The 21,551-nt window shown below is 36.5% G+C and overlaps 2 protein-coding genes across 2 annotated transcripts in view; both read right to left on the reverse strand.

Moving 5' to 3' along the window:
- The window catches only part of LOC127424385 (PI-PLC X domain-containing protein 3-like), a 30,906-nt gene extending 25,647 nt beyond the window's left edge, over positions 1 to 5,259 (reverse strand). Inside the window, exon 1 of the mRNA XM_051669544.1 lies at positions 5,058 to 5,259. Coding sequence (XP_051525504.1) covers positions 5,058 to 5,160 — 103 coding nt within the window. The 5' untranslated portion in view covers positions 5,161 to 5,259. The remainder of the gene's footprint in view (positions 1 to 5,057) is intronic.
- A 639-nt stretch (positions 5,260 to 5,898) lies between these two features.
- LOC127424375 (succinyl-CoA:3-ketoacid coenzyme A transferase 1, mitochondrial-like) overlaps positions 5,899 to 21,551 on the reverse strand; it is an 84,356-nt gene continuing 68,703 nt past the window's right edge. Inside the window, exons 14-17 of the mRNA XM_051669510.1 lie at positions 17,464 to 17,553; positions 14,681 to 14,761; positions 6,636 to 6,737; positions 5,899 to 6,420 (exon numbers count right to left, since the gene is read on the reverse strand). Coding sequence (XP_051525470.1) covers positions 6,385 to 6,420; positions 6,636 to 6,737; positions 14,681 to 14,761; positions 17,464 to 17,553 — 309 coding nt within the window. The 3' untranslated portion in view covers positions 5,899 to 6,384. The remainder of the gene's footprint in view (positions 6,421 to 6,635; positions 6,738 to 14,680; positions 14,762 to 17,463; positions 17,554 to 21,551) is intronic.

Genomic DNA, 21,551 nt, shown 5'->3' on the forward strand with positions numbered 1-21,551 from the left:
TATATATATATATATATATATATATATATATAAATTAAAAAAACTAGTTACCACTGATGTGATGTGGTTTCTAATGCAGCTGCTAAGGGAGTGACAATACATTTGGCATCTTTCTCTTTACTGACTCTCTCTATTTTGTTTCTTTTCTTTTTGCTCTTTTGGATAGTCATCGAAACATATTAATGGATTATTTCCTGTTAAAGCAATTGGGAACTTAAAAATAATATTTGCTGTGGTCTCCCATTCATTGAGGTTTATCTTGCTCTAGCTATAGTTTACTTCCACGTTTCAAACCAGGAAATGTGAAAAGGGTCCATTAGAAGTACATTTTTGGTGGAAGTTCAAGATTTACTAATAAAGAGTTAAAGGTGATGTGTTAAAATCCTTTCTATTTCAGCTTAATATGCAGAAATAACTATAAGTAAGCCATTAATAGGTTGATTCCTCTGAAAGTGTAAACATGGTGATGCTATCAAAACATTGCATTTGTATGAGCATCCCATCTAGCTGTAGTGTCTGTGTGTGTGTTTTTGATTCATATTTCGATTTCATGTCTTTTATTTGGAAGTATATCAACATTTCCTGTTACTGTCTATGTCATGTGATTTCCTGTTACCCTCTTGTTTCATGTGCTTTGGTCTTTGGTTTCATTAGTCTTGTCTTTGGTTCATGTGTTTATTGTCTTGTTATCCTATTATTAGTTCAGTCCTGTCATTGGTTCTTGTTTATTAGTCTTGTTATTTTGATCATTAGTTCTTTTCTCCCATTGGTTGTCTTGTTATCTTGTTTCCCCAAGTCTCTGTATTTAAACCCTCATGTTAGCCATTGTTTCTTGTTGAGTATTGTTGGTGTAACTTATCTGTCATTGTTCACAGTCAAGTTTAGTTTCTGAATTGGTTATATTCTGTTTTGATTTCAATTTGGATTCATGTTTTGGATTTATTGCATTTTTTTAAGTAAACTGTACTTGGGTACACAATCATCTCGTCTTTGTCCTGCTTGCTCTGCTGTGCCTGTACATTACACTAGCCCAGCATATAGCAACTTTTGCTCAACCTATGTTGTGAGTTTTGGGTGGTAGTATATTTAACTGACCAATGGCAGATTAGGGTAGTGTTCAGTAAATCTGAAAACAATCATTATTTTTGCAGTACCACTGTGGCACAGAAATTACACATTTCAACTTTAAAAATTTACTAATAAAGAATTTATATAAATGTATTAAATTGCCTAAAAATATTGATTTATACAATACAGTTTACTATGCACTTTAAATAAAAAATAGTACATTTTTGTCAATATGACAGCACAGGAGCAAAAGTGCCTGAGACTAATATAAAGCACCATTGAAATATACATGAGAAAGTCAGAAGATCAATGGTTAGGCTATGTTTTTGGAATTTTTCCTGAGGAGTGAAAACGATCATTGGTATCTCTAATTATATCTGAAAACCTAAAACATACTGTACTTCTAGAGGGTTAGTTAAGCAAAATCAACATTGATTGATGGCATGATATACCCTATGTGGTTTGCTGTCTCTAGGGATTAGATCTCAGGAAGATGTTTTGGTCTCTATTTTACACAAGAACATGAGTGCTAGAACAGGATGCACACATTTTCATAAACTTTTTCACCCAATTTGGAATGCCCAATTCCCAATGTGTTTTAAGTCCTCATGGTCGCGTGGCGGAGGACGAATCCCAGCTGCCTCTATGTCTGAGACCGTCAACCCATGCATCTTATCACGTAGCTTGTTGAGTGCGTTGCCATGGAGACAGCACGTGTGGAGGCTTCACACCATCCACCGCGGCATCCACTCTCAACTCACCCCACTGAGAACTAACCACATTATAGCGACCACGAGGAGGTTACCCCATGTGACTCTACCCTCCCTTGCAACCAGGCCAATTTGGTTGCTTAGGAGACCTGGCTGGAGTCACTCAGCACACCCTGGGATACACTCAGTGACTAGCGAACCCCATGGGTGGTAGCCAGTGTCTTTTACCACTGAGCTACCCATTACCCCCTCATAAACTTAATTTCATGAGTCTTTAAGAGTGAGATCTAAAACTTGATTTGTGAGAACTTAGGCCTAAACACTCCCTTCAGATTTTCAAGATATCTGTGTGGGAGTGCTGTGTCCAGAATTCTTATATGAGACTTAATTTGTACAGAGCCTTTTGATAAACCGCTACTACACTATGACTTTCTATAGCCCAACCACAGTATTGCTGATATCACTATTTTACTAAAGTTTTACAGAAGAGAGATGATGGCACCTGGTCAAGTTGTCCAGAATTGGGCTAAGGCTTCAGTACTAATGAAATCAAGAATCTAGACCAGACTTATCAGTGGGATGAGGTAAACTTCTCCCAGCAGTATTTCATGCAAATTATGCATTTAAGTTTATATGTTGTAGTCAAAGCGCTTACTGTAAGATCAAGAAATCAGAATCTATAATTGATTGTTAACAAAATGATTTGGAGGTGGCTGGCCAGTTAATTAGTCCTTGAGGCAAAGGGTTGAAATCATGACATAGACGTTAATCAGGGGTTTTAATCAAAGCCTGAGTCTCTCAGGGCCTGTCTGGCTAATTGCTTCAGCCTCCGGTGCAATTCAACTGTGCATTTAGCAGAATAACTTCCCCTACACTACCATAAAACTGCAAAAACTTTTCCCTCTAGAACCATTCATAACAATGTGACTATGTAACACATTAATTTTGGATTTGTTAGTAAGCCACTTTCAACTAACAAAATGCTTAACCTCTGCAAAAAAATTTTTTATTTGGGATTACAATCTTAGATTTTCTTTTTTCATTTTCCACACTGTCCATACTCTACGGTGGTTTAGTACTTCTTATGAAACTACACTCAGTGACCATTTTATGTTGCTTTATTAGGTACACCTGTACACCTACTTTTTCATGCGATTATCTAATCAGCCAATCATGTGGCAGCAGTGCAATGCATAAAATCATGCAGATACAGATCAGGAGCTTCAGTTAATGTTCACATCAACCATCAGTATGGTAAAAAAAAAAAATTATTTCAGTGATTTTGACCTTGGCATGATTTTTGGTCCCAGACAGGCTGTATTGAGTATTTCTGTAACTGCTGATCTCCTGGGATTTTCACTCACAACAGCCTCTAGAATTTACTCAGAATCGTGCCAAAAACAAAAGACATCCAGTGAGCGGCAGTTCTGCGGACAGAAACGCCTTGTTGATGAGAGAGGTCAACAGAGAATGGCCAGATTAACAGAAAGGCTACAGTAACTCAGATAACCTTTCTGTACAATTGTGGTGAGCAGAATAGCATCTCAGAATGCACAACATGTCGAACCTTGAGGCGGATGGGCTACAACAGTAGAAGACCATGTCAGGTTTTACTTCTGTCAGCCAAGAACAGAAAGCTGAGGCTGCAGTGGGCCTACCATCTGTGTACCTCAGCAGAAATCAAGATTCATCAGGCCAGGTGATGTTTTTCCAGTCTTTACTGTCCAGTTTTGGTGAGCCTATGCTCACTGCAGGCTCAGCTTTCTGTTCTTGGCTGACAGAAGTAAAACCTGACATGGTCTTCTACTGTTGTAGCCCATCTGCCTCAAGGTTCGACATGTTGTGCATTCTGAGATGCTATTCTGCTCACCACAATTGTACAGAAAGGTTATCTGAGTTACCGTAGCCTTTCTGTTAGCTCGAACCAGTCTGGCCATTCTCCATTGATCTCTCTAACTGGATGTTTTTTGTTTGTGGCACCATTCTGAATAAACTCTAGAGACTGTTGTGCATGAAAATCCCAGGAGATCAGCAGTTACAGAAATACTCAAACCAGCCCGTCTGGCACCAAAAACATGCCATGCTCCAAATCACTGAGATCAAATGTTTCCTCATTCTGATGGTTGATGTGAACATTAACTGAAGCTCCTGACCTGTATATGCATGATTTTATGCATTGCACTGCTGCCTTACGTTTGGCTGATTAGATAATCACATGAATAAGCAGGTGTACACGTGTACCTAATAAAGTGGTCGCTGAGTGTATATAAAACTATTTAGCCTACCTCTGGCAGTGCATTTTGAGGTTAGGACCACAAAAGACTTGAGGGCTTAATATCCAAGGGTTAAAGAAATAGTTCACCCAAAATTGAAAATTCTCTCATAATTTACTCACCCTCGTGCCATCCCTGATGTGTATGACTTTCTTTCTTCTGCTGAACACAACTGAATATTTTTAGAAGAATATTTCAGCACTGTAGGTCCATACAATGCAAGTGAATGGTGACCAAAATTTTTAAGCTCCAAAAATCTAAAAACAAACTGATAAATAAGCTCCAAAAAACTATAAATACGTGTTTTTTATTTTATTTTTATAAACAATATATATATATATATATATATATATATATATATATATATATATATATATATATATATATATATATATATATAAGGTGCTGATAAGGTAACAAAAAACAAATAAACATCAACAACAAAAATAAGTTACTTTTTTTTTTTTCTCCCGGCCTGTCTTGTTTCTTTTGCTCTACATAACTAGGCCTACTATATGCGTATATTTATTTATTTATTTGTTATTATTTCATTTTGACTGGACAGGGCTTTAGCACAAGTGTATTGTGGCGTGACACTTAATTCGCAACACAGCCTTTTGGATTTCGAGCCCCGAGCAACAAGTATCATTTAATTTCTATTACACATTCTAACCTTATTATAAACTCATTCACTGTACTGGACCAGCACATAGTCACACAATAGATTGTGTCAGAATCACAATTCATTTGATCTTCATTAGCCTACGTTTGTATGACCTCTCATTTCAATGTGCGTTTTGAATAAGAGTATATACCCCACGCGGACATAATCGTTAACGTAAAATGCAACCAAAATAAAAACTTTCTGAAAGGTTCAGTTAAGTAATTCAAAAAGAATCTGGCCCCAAGCAGCATATTTTGCTCTATATAATATTTCCACCCCATTTCTCACCGTCCACTGCTACTATTTCTTCAAAACGTGCATTAAAAGGCAAGGAGAGCTTACCCGGTATTGCGAGATTGGTGAGAGGAATGCTGTGCAAGGTTGCCGGTAAACTTGACATCCAGTCCGCATAACGGAGTTCGCTCTTCCCCTGAGACGCAGCCATACCTTCGGTTCACCGGTGCTCGCTGTGCGCTGCTCGCTCTGAGTGCTGAGTATTCAGAGCCCGTGCGCGCGTGAGTTCACATCGCGAGCATTACCACACCCCCGAGACGGCGCGCGCCGCACAAACATCACAATTTCCCCAGCCTTCTGGATTCAAAGGACGTATATACAAATATAAAGCTCGTTGCACATAACAAGCCTGCTGTATGTCCTTCGGAAATGATTCCCCTCCCAAATCGTTCTGGGTGTGGGTGCAATTAGAAGGGGTTCCTGCGTGTGATTTAATTATTTTATTTGATGTTATTGAACAAGCACTGTTTGTTTGTGCTAAGGCGCCCGGCGGATGAGACCGCCGTCTGTGCATCATACGCATTCACCAGCACACGCTGTCATTGGGATTTGAACATGGTGGAGGTCCATGACTGTGGTGCTGAACTGCCAAGAGGCAGTTTAATGTAGAATAAGCGGTTGTGCAACAAGTGTTAAAACACACACACACACACATTACACAATAACAAGCTAAAATTAAAGACAGCCTTCATAAATATTGCCAAATAGGAATATAAAACGATGAAAATACAAAATTAAATTGTGACATGGCATGCATGTGTTTACAAAACAAATTAAGGGACAGGTGAAGAGTTTTTATGTGTTCCCTGAACATTACTTGTTTGACATGTAGATAATTATATACTGAAGTTCATGGATGGATGGATGGATGGAAATAGCCCAAACAAACAAGGTGTTTTGAGTTGTGACAAATAGATGTTTATTGTTTTGTACAAAGATTATGTACACAGTGAATAGAAAATTTAAGGCATCACAACTGTGAACAAACATTTTACCAGTAAAATTGTATTTTAACATGACAGTTTTATATTGTAAAATATAGACAGATTATTCTGTTTAAATGCAATACTTGTTACTGACAATATTCTATATTCAATACTCTGTCAATATTCTGCAATACCGCTGCATTCAAATCAATTGCTAAACTCAAAAAAAAAAAAACCTTAAAGCTTTTATTACCCATTTAGATACATTCATGGAAGTTATTTTAAAAGATGAAGACACTGTTGTGGCTTGAGGAGCTCACTGAATATTTGTTGTTTTGAGCACACTTCAGTCAAACTTCCATACAAATCTTCAGTTGATGTCTCCGTATGATTTGGCCTCCACCAACCTTGGCCTAGTTCCAACAACCTTCAGCAATTTTGTCTATACATTAAATCTGCTGCATTGGTTTCAAGTTAGAAGAAACCTGTTCGAGAATACAGAAAAAAAAATATCAGGCAAAAATATTAAAGGGGCAGATTTATGACTTAGTATTCTGGCTAATATTCGTAGTTTTCATTCAAGTGAGTATTAAAGGGCTTCTCATGTTGTTAAATGTCACTTATGCAATGGAAACAACATTTTGTACACAGTGCTCAATATATTTAACTGTTCCTGTAATTCATCAATAAAGTCATTCACCTCAAAGTCTGTCCCTGTGCATTTCTTAATGTCATCTGGTGTAAGACCCTCCCAAATCTCAATAAGGGTTAAACCTTTGTCCTTGTCCACATCGAATACTGCCTGGAAAAGAATGAAGAACAATGCAACAATGACAGAAGTGCCATCAAATGTGCATCCATGCGCAAGTTAAACTCCTCTGACATTGAGTATGTGGTCAGATGGGGTTGAAAAATGCAGTGTAACAAAAAATATGCAGAATGACATTCTGCCTGTTTTGACCTGAAAATACAGGCACTGGGCCTTATGACACATGAGCAGAATGAATTTCTGTGTGAACCGTTTTTGACAATGCAACAATTTACTTAAAGTGAGAGTTCACCCAAAAATGAAAATTCTGTCATTTACAGATATTCAACCTCATGTTGTTCCAAACATGTATGACTTTCTTTCTTCCATGGAACATAAAAGGAGAACTATCCATTTATGATCGTATTAATGGATGTTTTACATAGAAATAAGTTCAACTCATGTTTCATGAATGTGGCCCAGTGTTCCTAAAATACACATTTAACAATTTAAAGTAAAATATTAGTACATTTAGGGATACATGGGTACTACTTAAGCTAAAGTCCACTAAATGATCCAAATGAGCATTTTAAATAACTAAACACCCCAAGAGAAAACAACTAAACCAAATAACCCCCAGTGTTTAGGGAGTGCACAAACTATAATACTATGGTCTTAAAATTAGACAATACATGCACTGCAGATCTGAGCCAAAATGGCCCTCTGACCCGTTTCATTATGATGCTGGGTGTAAATACTATTGTTCTAATTCTGATAATGTACACTAACATCAGCCTGATTAAATGAAAGTTGAACAATTCACATGCAAACTGGGGCAGTTTTTACATTCTGCTTTTATTGCGTTCTCAATTTAATTCAGCTTACAGAGATAAAAATATCACCTCAACAATAATAAGGACACTCACTATTGAGGTCAGCAGCACATGTTTTTGATATAATAATAACATATAATGCTATTATTTTGGTAACACTTCACAATAAGTTTGTATATGTTAACAGTAGTTATTTCAATGGATAACACAAACTCACAATAAACATGAATGGATAATTAATAAAAAGCATTTATTAACCTTGGTTAAAGTTAATTTCTACATATACTAATACATTTTTGTAACACTTTACAATAAGTTTGCATTTGTTTACTAAATAGAGTAACACTTTATTTTACAGTGCGTTACATGTTACTATTATTAATTATTCTAGTAATGACATTAACAATATGTAAGTACAAGCAGCTCTACAATATAATTACACAGTAAATACACTTAGTTGATTAGAATTACTCAGTAATTACCTCTGTAAATACACAGCAGCATGAACACTAAAATAAAGTGTGACCCAAAATGCATTAGGTATCATGAACTAACAATGAGCAATCATTTTTACAGCATTTATTAATCTCAGTTAATGTTAATTTATAAAAATAAAATTGCTCATTTTTTTTTTTTTTTGTTCATGTCAGTTCATAAGGCATTCGCTTAAGTTTATGTATACAACTTTTAATTTAAAAAAACTGTTTTAGTAAAAACAGAAATTACCATTTACCAAGATTAATAGGCACTGTAAAAGTATAAATCATTGTTAGTTTATGTTACCTAATATAGTTAATTTATAATTGGGTCCAATATACTAACCATTAATACTTTTACAGAACCTATTAATCTTGGTTAATGGTAATTTCTACATTAAAAGTTGAATACATTAACTTTAGTTAGTTCCTTATGAACTAACATGAACAAACAATGAACAATTGTATTTTAAAAAATTAACATTAACTGAGATTAATAAATGCTGTAAAAGTATTGTTCATTGATAGTTCATGTTAACTAATATTGTTAACTATATAGGACCTTATTGTAAATTGTAACTTAAATTTTTTCATCAAAAGTTGTACATTGAAACATTACTTAAAGGGATAGTTCACCCAAAAATGAAAATTCTCTGATTATTTATTCATGATATCCCAGGTGTGTATAACTTTCTTTCTTCACCAGAACACATTTGAAGAAAAATAGTAAAATATCTTAGCTCAGTAGGTCCTTAAAATGCAAGTGAATGGAGATTTCTCTTTTGAAGCTCCAAAATTCACAGACAGTCAGCATAAACGTCATTTATATGACTCCAGCGTTCAATTAATGTCTTGTAAAGCGATACGATCACATTTGGTGCAAAAAAAAAAAAAAAGATCAATATTTAAGTACTTTTTAACTATAATCCAATGCTTCACGAGAGGGTGGAGTCCAAGCACTCTCTCCTGTGACGTATTCGAGTTGCCACGATACAGATATAATCTCACGTTCTCCACTCAGTTGAGACATCCAAGATAAGCACACAAATGCACCATTGTGAGTAAAGAAACATAAATACAGATCAAAACCAACCAAGCTACTGAACAGCATTCCTCCTTTCACTTGTAAACAGCGCTGCTCTTCCGGCTGTGATGCTCTTGCCTCAGTTTTGCGTGTTTCAAATGCCAATGCGATTATGTCACGCGCTTACCACTGCAGAACGGAAGCATGCTTTAGAGTTTAAAAAGTACTTAAAGCTACACTATGTAACTTTTTTTTGTTCAAAATAACAAAATGTTATTACTGAGAGAGTGCAACATAAATCCATCTTCCAAACCATGTCTTTACCCAAGTATACTATGATAAACCTATAATAATTATTTATATTTTAGAGTTGTCGGGACGGATTTTGCGGGAAATTGCATACATACGTCAGTCACCCGTGCGTGTTGACGTCATATCCGTACACAGAGAAAATATGCTCCGGCTACAGTAGCACGTGTATGGTGTGGGAGTAGCGTGAAGCTGAAAGTTTGTTGTCACAACGAACAAGAAAAATTGACCATGGACCATTCAAAAATTGAAAGCAACAGAGTCCGTAATAAAACCAGAATCAACATCGGCTTGGCTTTTCAGAGGTGTGACAATTCCGAGATCTGAAAGGATTTAAAAGCGACCCAGAGATGCCTTTTTTCTTGCTAAACAGGTAAGATATTTTATTGATATGGTTTATGTATATTTGTGTAGTGAAATACAATAATTATACTGTAATCGGTGCAGAACTTTTCACTTGCTAGCACAAGTGTGTATTTTTCTTTATAACGGCAATAATTTATAAATAAATACTTTTGTCCTAGGCTTGTCAAGGACATGTGAGTCTTGAAATTATGTTGACCACTGGTTGGTAATAATGACAATCTATAAATTAGTTACTATCTTGGTCTATTTGGCCAGAATAGCATGCAGTTATAAAAACTTTACAACGTTTGACCTTATCAGACTAGCAATAGTTGTCTAATGTTATCGAACGTTGCCTAACTTTTGTAACATCATTTATTTCAAAACATCAATGTTTCCAATAAGTCAAAACAACAGCATAAAATATGGCACTTACCTGCTCAGATGACATGATTTCGGATATCTGTCTTTTCCTTTCTTTCATTATTTATTTGTCCATTCACTCTGATAAGATGTCCTGTAACCTTGTGTACAAAGGTGCCTCGAACCACATACATCCGCACAGAGGAGCAGAGCCAAAGCACAACTTATGTCATTACCAAAACAATGTTCTCCCGGAAGACGCATGCAGTTTTATTTTTTAACCGCTAGAGGGCCAAAAGTTACATAGTGTAGTTTTAAATATTCATCTTTTTCGCACCAAAACCGATTGTGTCGCTTTAGAAGACATTAATTTAACAGCTGGTGTCGTATGGATGATGTTTATGCTGACTGTCTGTGATTCTTGGAGCTTCAAAATAGAAATCTCCATTCACTTGCATTTTAAGGACCTACTGAGCTAAGATATTTTTATATTTTTCTTCAAATGTGTTCTGGTGAAGAAAGACAGTCATACACACCTGGGATATCATGAGGGTGAGTAAATAATGAGAGAATTTTCATTTTTAGGTGAACTATCCCTTTAATGCATTATGATACAACACTGTAACACAGCCAATGTGGCTGATCGCTTCAACATGAAGGAACAATGAACAAAAGTATATTTATAAATGATAACATTAAACAAGATTAACAAATGCTGTACAAATCATTATTTGTTGTTAGTTTAAAATGTCTCATGGATTAACTAATAACTAACTTAACGTACAGAACCTTAAGTGACAGTGTTACCAATATCGTTATGACAATGTAATACATGCATAATATACAGAATCTAACCACCGTTAAGAATCAGGCCACTTGTAAACACAGATCATTGTACATTCAGACACCTACAATGATCTGCCCCACAATGACCTACAAAGGGTCAAGTGCATAAGTATAAAGCATGGCTGTTACTGAGCCAAATCACGTATGTTTGCATGAAAACATGTTCTGATGTAACATGACTCAGATCTAATGCTACTGTTGTCTCGTTTTACATATGACCTGTGGAGCACAACCTGCCAAGGGCACCATGCTTGCTATTAGTTTGCCTCTAGCCTGCTGTCTCTATATCCTGTATTCCTCTCCTTCACCTGTAATGCAAGTCTCTAAGTGCTGACGGATATGCTTGAGTGCGTAACAATGCAAGCAATAGGATTAATCCACCTACCAGAGTCCCAGCTCTAAACTCTGACAGTCCAAAAAAAAAAAAAAAAGAAATGTTGCTCCTCTCAGAGATATTGTACCGCATGCTTGTTTATTTTTTCAACAATCAGGGAAGTGCAGGATGAAGGGGAATTGAACAGTCAAAATATAGCAAAGATGGATGGTGCAATCACATCAGTTTGCCAGCAATATTTTTTTAATAAAAACTTCCATTACTGGAGATACAGTGGCCCCAAAACATATTTGGACATTTAAGCCATGCTTAAAAATGAATTCATTTCTTTGCATTATATAACACAATATCAAACCAAGCAGCATTTAAAAAAAGAAATATAGCACTTCTCATGCAAAACATTTCACAAGAATGGTTTGTTAGGTTTCAAACTATAAAACAATAGATATACTGCTCAAATTTAAGACAATAAATATTAAGGCACGATCTAGTTGTCAAAATTTGTGAAACATGTCCATAGTTTATGCTCTAAATTACACCTGTCGTTACTGTGCTAGGACATCTGAGTGAACATAAGGGGAACTGACTTCATACATGCATTAAAAATGACCTTGGGACCAGCTGGTTGAATGTAACATAATACTGAACAAAATATTGAATATTTTGTTATCTATGCAAATGAAATGAATGCACAGTAACTAAATTGTCAAAGTGTCCAAATACTATTTTGGGCAACTGTAAAACTGCATACTGGCCCTTAGTTTCATGCGAATTTAAGACTAATGGGATGATTGCCCTACAATATATTAGATCAATTTCTATGAAGACGCCTCAGAAAGAAAGCATCTTTGAATAAAGCAGTCCATTAACTAATATCTGAACCACATACATTAAGTCCCATTCATTGTCGTGAACAGTTCCGGTTTCCTGTCAGCTTGTTAGGATGACAGACAGGGGCTGTGTTAAACAGCAGGGTGGCATGACAAACACAGATTGAACAGAGGGCGGTGGCAGTGTCGCTGGAGAGGTCTAACCTTTCGAAATGTTGACAGAATCCTTTAATTGGAAACCACATTGTGAAATTGTTCTAAAAGCTAGCACTGGAGAGAGAGGGCATGAAAGAAAAGAGGGATAGGAGGAAAGGAAAGTAGGAATATATTGTCCAGAGATTCTGCTGGCAAGACGAGAGGCTGGTTGAGATTGCCCATGAATGCCTGCATCAGTCAAGTTCACCTGAAACATCTAGCCAGAAGGCCCTCATGCTAGCATACAGACCCCAGTGCCTTTGATGACTGTACAACAAATCCTTATACCGCGTGTACATTGGAAGCGACTGACGTCACAGCGGGACAGCGTGAGGCTGCCTATACTGCAAGTGTCGAAACTGCACATCATCTCACACAATGTTTACATCAGACGCAAGCGGTGCTTAAAAAGCATATCTTTCCCATTATTATCAATGATGCTGTCTACACTGGAAGCGTCCCTTGCGACACGTGGACAGGATGTCCTGTTCCATTTTGTACTGCACGTGCTGGTTGTACCCCGTTGCGTCACGTCAAAGGACGTGCCTGGTGTTGACAGGGTGTCAGAGTAATCATGACCATGCTTGAGGATAGACTTCAGGAACAGTAAAATGAAAATCAAATCTGTTGAGAATGACATCCTACTTAAAATGTATACTCAGTATTTTTTGGCTAATTGCTAAACTTTTAAACAAAGAAATAGTAATCATATAATATTTTGAAAAATTATGTTTTAAAATGACATACACTCACTCAAATGAGAGTCTAGTCATTTCAGTTTTAGAAAAAAAAAGCTGCTTGCTTTATTCTACATATGGTGCTGGGCACATATTCAAGACCGCCACGATGTTGAGATCATGTGACCAGCTGAGAATTACTCGCTTTATCTCATTAATTGGATGCTTTCACTTGCGGAAAAAATTCATCATGTCTGACAGCAAATAGTACATTTTTACAATGACATCTGTAAAAGAAACTGTTTTTGTGTGATGCTGCATCTACCCCACTAGGTGTCCATGCTACATAAACACAAATATTACTGAGTGTACCTTTAATTTTAAATTGAAATCTGCTGGTATAAAATTGACGTTGTAATGGTCATTTTAGAACAGCAACACTTTTTACATGTTTCTAATGCATATACATTTGGTTAGAAACAACATTTTGTTTAAATTAGTAGGCAACAGATTAAGAGCAATTCATGATATTTGTAAAAAAAACATTTTTAGAAGGAAGGGGAAAACAAAATGGCAGGAGTAGCCATGGGCTACACAGAAATACAACTAGGTAATCCATCAACTGTGAATCTTTGACGGTTGTGCCGGGTCTCACTGTTTTTTGCAGGAGCACCATGTTTAACTTATAAAACGCATCTTGAGACACCCGGGTTCTGTTCTATTCCTTGCGCTCATCTAGCTTTTTTAGATGAAAGGATGCACATGGTGGCTCCTTATGTTTCAAACATACTGAAAACAATTAAACAGAGCACTGTCGAACACTCAGACCACAGGTATAGAAAACACTCTTGGCTACCTAAATTCATGCATTTGAAAGTCACGTTTCCAATGCATATACCTATAGTTAGAAACAAAATATTATTTAAATTAGTAGGCCAGAGATAAATAAATAATTTGATCATAAATGGACATGGAATATAAAGTGGCAGGAGTAGCAACAGGCTTCAAAAATAGAAATGGGGAATACGCCAACTGAGGCGCATTGCAATGCAACATGCAGTGTAAAAAGCTTCATTAATGGGAGCCATGGTCTTGAAATCAGTAACTGAGATACAGCGAATTTTGGATTTTCGAAAGCACTTGAACGGCCTCTTTGAAATTCTAATTGGTGAACGGATGTACATTGTTGTGACACACAGTCCCCATTAAAATCAATGGATTCACAGTGCTGTAGCATAAACTTTAGAGAAATTGTGTGCTTAGTTTTGACGAGTAGAAACACTCGTGTCTGGTGTAGACACAGTGTTGCAGCTGGGATTCCATCCTCTCTAAACCCAGGCCATGTGGCATGGTTGATAATATTATTAAGCAACATTCACATTAAGGTGCTCCGCGTTTGAAAAAAAACAGTCGAAATGTAACCCTCCGATAAGCAGATTTGATTATGGTTAGCCCAATAACTGGATTTCCATTTTCCACTGCCGATGTGCAGTACCATAACAATTTATCAGTTCCTTTATGGCTTTGCACATGTGTTAAAAGAAAATTGCAAACCCCTTTCAAAGCTGCTTTTGCTGTGATTCAAATTTTATCCATTGCACGGCTGATTCAGAATATTGATGAAGCGATAAGCTGCTGAATAGATGACATACATTCTTTACCAAAAGAGACTGCTTAGACATGGCGTGGGCTTGTGATAAAAGCACACAGCAGTTTACTAATGTTAAAATGGTAAAATCAATGCTTCTTCCAAATCAAAACCCACCTTTTCTGTGATTATACGGTCCACACACTGTTTTCCAGTCAGAGGCAGGTTGCACTTGTCCAGAATCTTGTGTTTGCCACCCTAAGAAACACATCAAACAACATAAAGACCAGGCAATGTAAAAAATGAATTAAATAATAATAATGAAGCCATTGCAGAAGTTTCATTGGCACACGAACATAACACGTTCATAAACTTTAAGTTCCAAGAAAGCAAAATAATAGGTCCAAGTGTAATTATTAGGTTCAGAAAATTTAGTAAATTAATGTAAGCACGCTCTTTACTGGTCTCACTCGAACAAAAAACCAACAGATTCTCTATTTCTCAAACTGTATAAAAACACTAAGGAAATGCAAACTATTGCAAATTTCCAATAATTAAACAGTAACACATTTTATGAACTTCATCGAACATGTGTACAGAATGAAAACAGTTATAATCTTAAATAGAGTAAATGTGTTCAAGCCATTTAAAAACTAAACATGTATGTCCTTGTATTCTTAACGGCCGTTATCACCGAAAGAGTTTTTCCATTCTTCTGCGCTGCTTTTCAACTTTTTTTTTCTATGTAAACATGCGTTAAACAGACATCTTGGGCTGTTGTGGCGCATCTTGCTGGTGTATTTTCAGCGTCTCATGCAGGAGCGCGTGTTTTTCAGATGCTGTGTCAAGTTAAAAAGAACTTCAACATTTAAAAAAATCACTGCTTCCCAAGATACCCGTGTTCTGTTCCATTTGTTGCACTCCATCTAGCTTTTTAGATGCAAGGATGTGTTCGGCGTGAACAACCCTTTATATTTCAAACTTTGAAAATAGGTGAGCAAAGCACAGTCAACCACTCAGCCCATGATTATAGAAAACCTTCAAAGCCAGCTACAGTATATTCACTGGTAACTGTAATGAACAGAGTGGCCCTGCTGGCATCATGTGCTGCTGTATCGGGGTGGATCTGGAGGTAATAATTAGATAGCTGATCGGTGGTTAATTTTACTCAAGTTCAGAGAGGGCAGGCAGCTGGCCCTGTTAGCCCATACCCTGTCAATCCCCTTCACCCCAGGGCTGCCACTGCCAGCATGAATAAAGCAAAGGCAGCATGTGAACAGCATGTAACACCTTATCTTTCAATGCCCGTATCTCTCCATCACTTTCACTCTCTCAATACCCGGCAGATGAGATCTGAGTGGTGTGATGGAAATCAAGTCTCTGCAGTCACAATCATAACAACAAGACCTTTTGCGACACTGGAACAAATCTAAACACATTTCACAGACAGAGAACACTTAACTCTTGACACGGAATGGTGTCATTTATGTTAATAGGGTGTTTTGATGATGGACACAGCAAAAGATGTGACTCTATGTCTGAATGATGCTTTCAGGAGGTGAAAATATTCTCTGCCTGCCACTAGCCTCATTACAACAGACAGCATGACGACCGGCATGAAGATTTGATTTGGGTCAGCCCTAATCTATCTGTTGTACAGCACATGGGTGCACAGTCATGCAGGAGATATTATTTTCATTGAAGTATTTCAAACAAATTGCATATTCTATTATAGCTGTGCCTAAAGAACTGTTTAAGGTTGTAACATGCATAGCATATACCACTGGCACTGTGTGCATGCACACCACTGTGCACAGCTGAAAGCTACTCAGAATACTGACGCCTCTATAGTCTGCCTACCCAGGCGAAAGAGAGAGAGATTCTGTCACTCATGGGAAATAATGATGCCCTTCTTGCGTAGAATATGTGCCATGCAATGTGCATCAATAAGAACATGTTCATTAAAACTGATTGATAGAATCATCACTACCCTCTACTTTTAAAACACAACCCTCTAACAAACACACAGCAGCAATTACAACTAACAGGGTTTCCCCTTTTGACCAATACATTTTCATGACATTTCCAGTCTTTTGGGATTGCTGGATAAAGATTTTTTTTTTAATCATTTAAAAGAGTTTGCACTTAAGAAGAGCAACTTCTAGCTGACATATGACAAATACTTTAAAGCTGAGCACAACTTGTATAGAAAATCTATAGAAATGTTCACCACTCCTAATGGTTTTATTAATTTCCATGATTTTTCCAGAGTTGGAAATTACAATTTTAAATGTCCCTGTTTTTTTCCAGGCTATCCATGTCCACGGAAACCCTGAACAGATACCACACCATACACTGTTAGAAAAAAAAAGGTTTATGAGGGTTCTTTATATAGTTGACCACAGCGTTCTTTACTCAACTTCAAAGAACCCTTCCAATGAGGTTCTGGCATATGTATATACAAACAAAGAACTCTTCTGGCACAAATACTATTTTGACAATTAAAAAAGAAAAACTACATCTATAAAATGTTATGTTTGGAACCCCTAAAAGGTTCTATATTAGGAAATTTTGAGTTTCAACATTTCGGCACCCATTCATTTGCATTGTATGGACCTACAGAGCGGAAATATTCTTCTAAATATCTTAATTTGTGTTCTGCAGAAGAAAGAAAGTCATACACATCTGGGATGGCATGAGAGTAAATGATGTGAGAATTTTCATTTTTGGGTAAACTATCCTTTTAAGAATGTAGCTCTATAGGACGATATATTCAATGCAGCATATTCTGTTCATATACCTTTAATCTTTGAAACCTGCTTCATAATCCTCTGAAGAGAAAAGAACATCATTTACAGTATGTTAGATTGTCTCAGGTTGCCAGAACACACACATACCACAGTTATAAGATAATAAAAAGCCAATATGATGCAGTCTCATGAACAAATGATTAAAGATACCTTAGCAGAGTGCTCCATTGTAACAACCACTTTAGTCCCGGCGCTGGCCACTAGATCCATAGCCCCTCCCATGCCCTTCACCATCTTACCCTGAAGGAAAAAGATATACAAATAAAGATGGTGCAAGAAATGAGCAGCACATACAATACTGTGCAAAAGTCTTAGGCACATAAGATGTTTCACAAAAACATTTGTCTTAAGATGGTTATGTATATCTTCAGCTTTAGTGTGTCAATAGGAAATATAAATGTTAGACTCCCAAACATAACTTTTGCAAATAGAAAAGATTAGAATAGAAGAACAGGGAGCCCTGCAACAGATGTCATTGCCCCCACAGAGCCCCCCACTGAACATCGTGTCAGTCTGAGATTACATAAAGAGACAGAAGCAACTGAGACAATTGAGCAATTCTCCAAGAAGCTTGGAACATCCTATCTGCCAACAACCAAGAAAAACCGTGTCCAGGTGTACCTAGGAGAATTGGTGCTGTTTTAAAAGCAAAGGTGGTCACATCAAATATTGATTTAGATTTTTTATGTTTATTGGACTTTGTATGACATCAAGTGATAAATGAAAACAATTTATGGCATTATTTTGAAGACATCCTCACTATGCAATATTTTTCACAAGTGCCTAAAATTTTTGTACAGTACTGTATATTTACTTAAAAAAAATAAAATGTATATTGCAACACAATAGGCTATGTGAAACAATAAATTGGAAAATGAACAAATTAATTAAAACAAAATCCGACACTGACCGTGGTGTCTGATTTCAATTCAAGGAGGACGGGAGAGCTCGGTCAGGTTTGTTTTGGTGGGGAATCTAAAAGGCATTGTTGCTAGGTAACCATAAACCTGATTACCTGTGGATGGAGTCACTTAACAAAAGGGCCTTTTCAGTGACACTGATTTTACTGTCTTTTTGCTAACATGCACGCATGCATGCGCATGCACAAACACAAAATCGACACATGGACACTAAGAAATCTGTGAGAAGTCAATGTGGTAATGACATTTGTGTTGTGCCTCATGGATTTTGTTTCTAATTTGAATGCTTCAGCAGAACGATTACTTCTGTTCCTGAAGCATCAAATTAAAGGGTTAGTTCACCCAAAAATATTAAATCTGTTATTATTTACTCACCCTCATGCTGTTCCAAACACAAAAGGAGATGTTTAGCAGAATGTTAGCCTCAGTCGCCTTTCACTTTCATTGCATCTTTTTTCCATACAATGAAAGTAAATGGTAACAGAGACTAACATTCTGCCTAACATCTCCTTTTGTGTTCCACAAAAGAAAGAAATTAACATTAAAATAGCATGTGGGTGAGTAAATGATGACAAAAACATCCTTTTTTGGGTCCTATTCCTTTAAGCCAATGATTTAATTCCTGTATGAATGAATCTTTTCCATCACCTTGACCAATCATGCAGCTAAACCTCTGCAGTGTCATTTTACAGCAACTTTCAATATCTATTTTATATGTTGTTAAAAATGTATTTAAGAAAATATCCCTCTGCTGTTTCTCATAGTAGCTGGCAACAACTCAACCAGCATGCTTCCTCTGGTCTCAGTTAACAGAGCCAGAGGTACTTATTCTTGAAATGCCAGAGTAGTTGCTCTAATACAGGGGAATGTATATGAATGGAATACAACAACTCTAGAGGGGTTTTCCTTCCCAGAGTAGTATGTGAGTAGCACTATGTGCATGCTCAGTTTTGGAGGCATGCCATGTAAAAAGGTAAAATAGCCACAATATGAACAATGAAATTCTTATTTATTTTCCTCTTTCCATTTGTGGAACTTCACTCAAAAATAGCACAATATCCACATTACAATGTGTAAAATTATATTTGAGAAGCCACACAGAAATACAGTGGATGCAAAAAATATTTGGACACCCAAGCCACATAAAAAACAAAATGATGAATGTCATTGTCATGTCATTTTAGATAACAAAACATCAAACAGAGTGGAATTTATTTTAAAGATAGCACAAGCATTCTTTTCAAGCTAAACGTTTCACAAAAAAGAGGTTTGCTAGGTTTTAAATGATAAAACAATAGATGTTAAAAATTAATTCTGGTCATCAAAGTTAGTGTAAAATAGTGTAACAGTCTACAGTTAATATGATAAACTATACCTGTGATTACTCTGCTAGGACACCTGTGTGAACTTGAAGGAAACTAACTGACCTTGGGACCAGATGATTAAAGTAATTTCCATCATGTCTAAGAAAAGTGAAGGCAGTTCTGAGAAAAGGTCTTGTATCCATTGTTTGCAGATGCCACTTGCTCTGATAATAAGTTGTTTAATGTAATACCATTTAATAATTCATACATTTTAAGGTTGGCTTATTACAATGTTCCAGACAACTCTTTCACTCGCAGAATTCTTCCACTTACAATTTGAAAATACTGTAACTACTGTAACGTCGCTCAATTCGGACATCCGACATGGAAAGTCGGGGCAGACTGATAAACCCAGACTTCAGTGATAAGCATCATTTAACAATATTTCCAAGATTGTGTCTAGATTATTTATAAGACAATAAATTGAATATAATTATAATAATTGTATGATTATAATTATAATACAACAATTGTAATTAAGAACCCACTTTATATTAGGTGTCTTTACCTACTATGCACTTAAGTATTTGATAAAATGTACTTATTATGTGCATATGTGTTGTTGCATTGTACTTACATTTAAAGTACCTGCATTTAATTTCATATGTAGTTACACTGTTACCCTTACCCCTAACCCTAAACCTAACCCTACTCCAACCCTTACCCTAAACCTACCTGTACCTCAACCTCAGTTGCAGCAAATGTGAATCTTAAGAGAATTTTTAGCAGAACAACATGTAGTTCCACAATAAATGCACTGTATGTATTTTTTGTTAGTACATAGTAGTTAATGACACCTTATATAAAGTGGGACAGTAATTTATAATGTTACCCCATTTTTTAATTTTCAGCAGCCGCTTTTAACGCAAATGCAAGCATCTGTGTTTAAGGTTTTTATAGTTGTGCCATAATTGGAAAAAGAAAAAAATGTGTCTTAGTGAGTCATGGTGCCATCTTGTGAAGTATGATTGACCGGAATGATTTGAGGTCATATGTGGGGAATTTTAGCTTGAGTATTCCCACCTTCGACTTGTCTGGAATGTGGCATAAGTGTCTATATACTTTCTGGAGCCACTAATAATAACAGCAAATTGAAGTGGTGCCAGAGGGTGATGTAATGTGACATTAATGGGGTATTTTGCTTGTTCATTTTTGCAGGTTTTGAAGAAGGCACATTCTAGAAGAGCTGTTTACACATTAGGAGAAGGGGCACATAGAAGTGGTGTGTGGGTGTGTGTGTGTATATATGTGTGGAGGGGATATTTCTCATGGAAAACAGAAGAGAGGGTTTCCATGACAACTTATCAAATATTTCCCCTGTAAATCACACTAGCCTTGCTTTTCAAGCCTGCTGATTAAGATGTGAAATTATGCCCTTCACTTCAGGCAATTTCATTTTGTTGAGTCACATCCTTATCCACTCCTCTAAACTCATTCTCTCCTACACAAACCGGCTGGACAGTTAAATGCATGGCAATTCAATGATGCATTAATGATGTTTCCTAGACAACTATTGAGGCACCAGTGTCAGTGTGACAAAAGGCTGTGTGTAGTTTAACCGAGCAGAACATTGCAGACAATTGTCTAATTCCTTATCACATCTTGAAGGAAGTCTGTGAACTTTATGGTATTATCTTCTATGTTCTTATTTAAAGATTAACTGGGAACATAACCTTTGGCAAGGTGGCTTTCATCTTTGCAGCATGTTACCCTCTGTCACTACATCCTAATTAATATCAAAAGGCTGGTTCCTGCAAACATTTAAGCATACAACCCCAAATCCCAAAAGGTTGGGATGGTATTAAAAATGCTAATAAAAACAAAAAGGAGTGATTTGTAAATTATATTCACCCTTTGCTAAATTCAAAGCACTACAACTACACATTATATAATGTTTTTTTTTTTTTTTTTTTAACGTACAGTACTTTCAAATCAGATAATTGCAACACACTCC

Source organism: Myxocyprinus asiaticus, chromosome 33 (assembly GCF_019703515.2).
Source record: "Myxocyprinus asiaticus isolate MX2 ecotype Aquarium Trade chromosome 33, UBuf_Myxa_2, whole genome shotgun sequence".
In the NCBI taxonomy this organism is placed as follows: Eukaryota; Metazoa; Chordata; class Actinopteri; order Cypriniformes; family Catostomidae; genus Myxocyprinus; species Myxocyprinus asiaticus.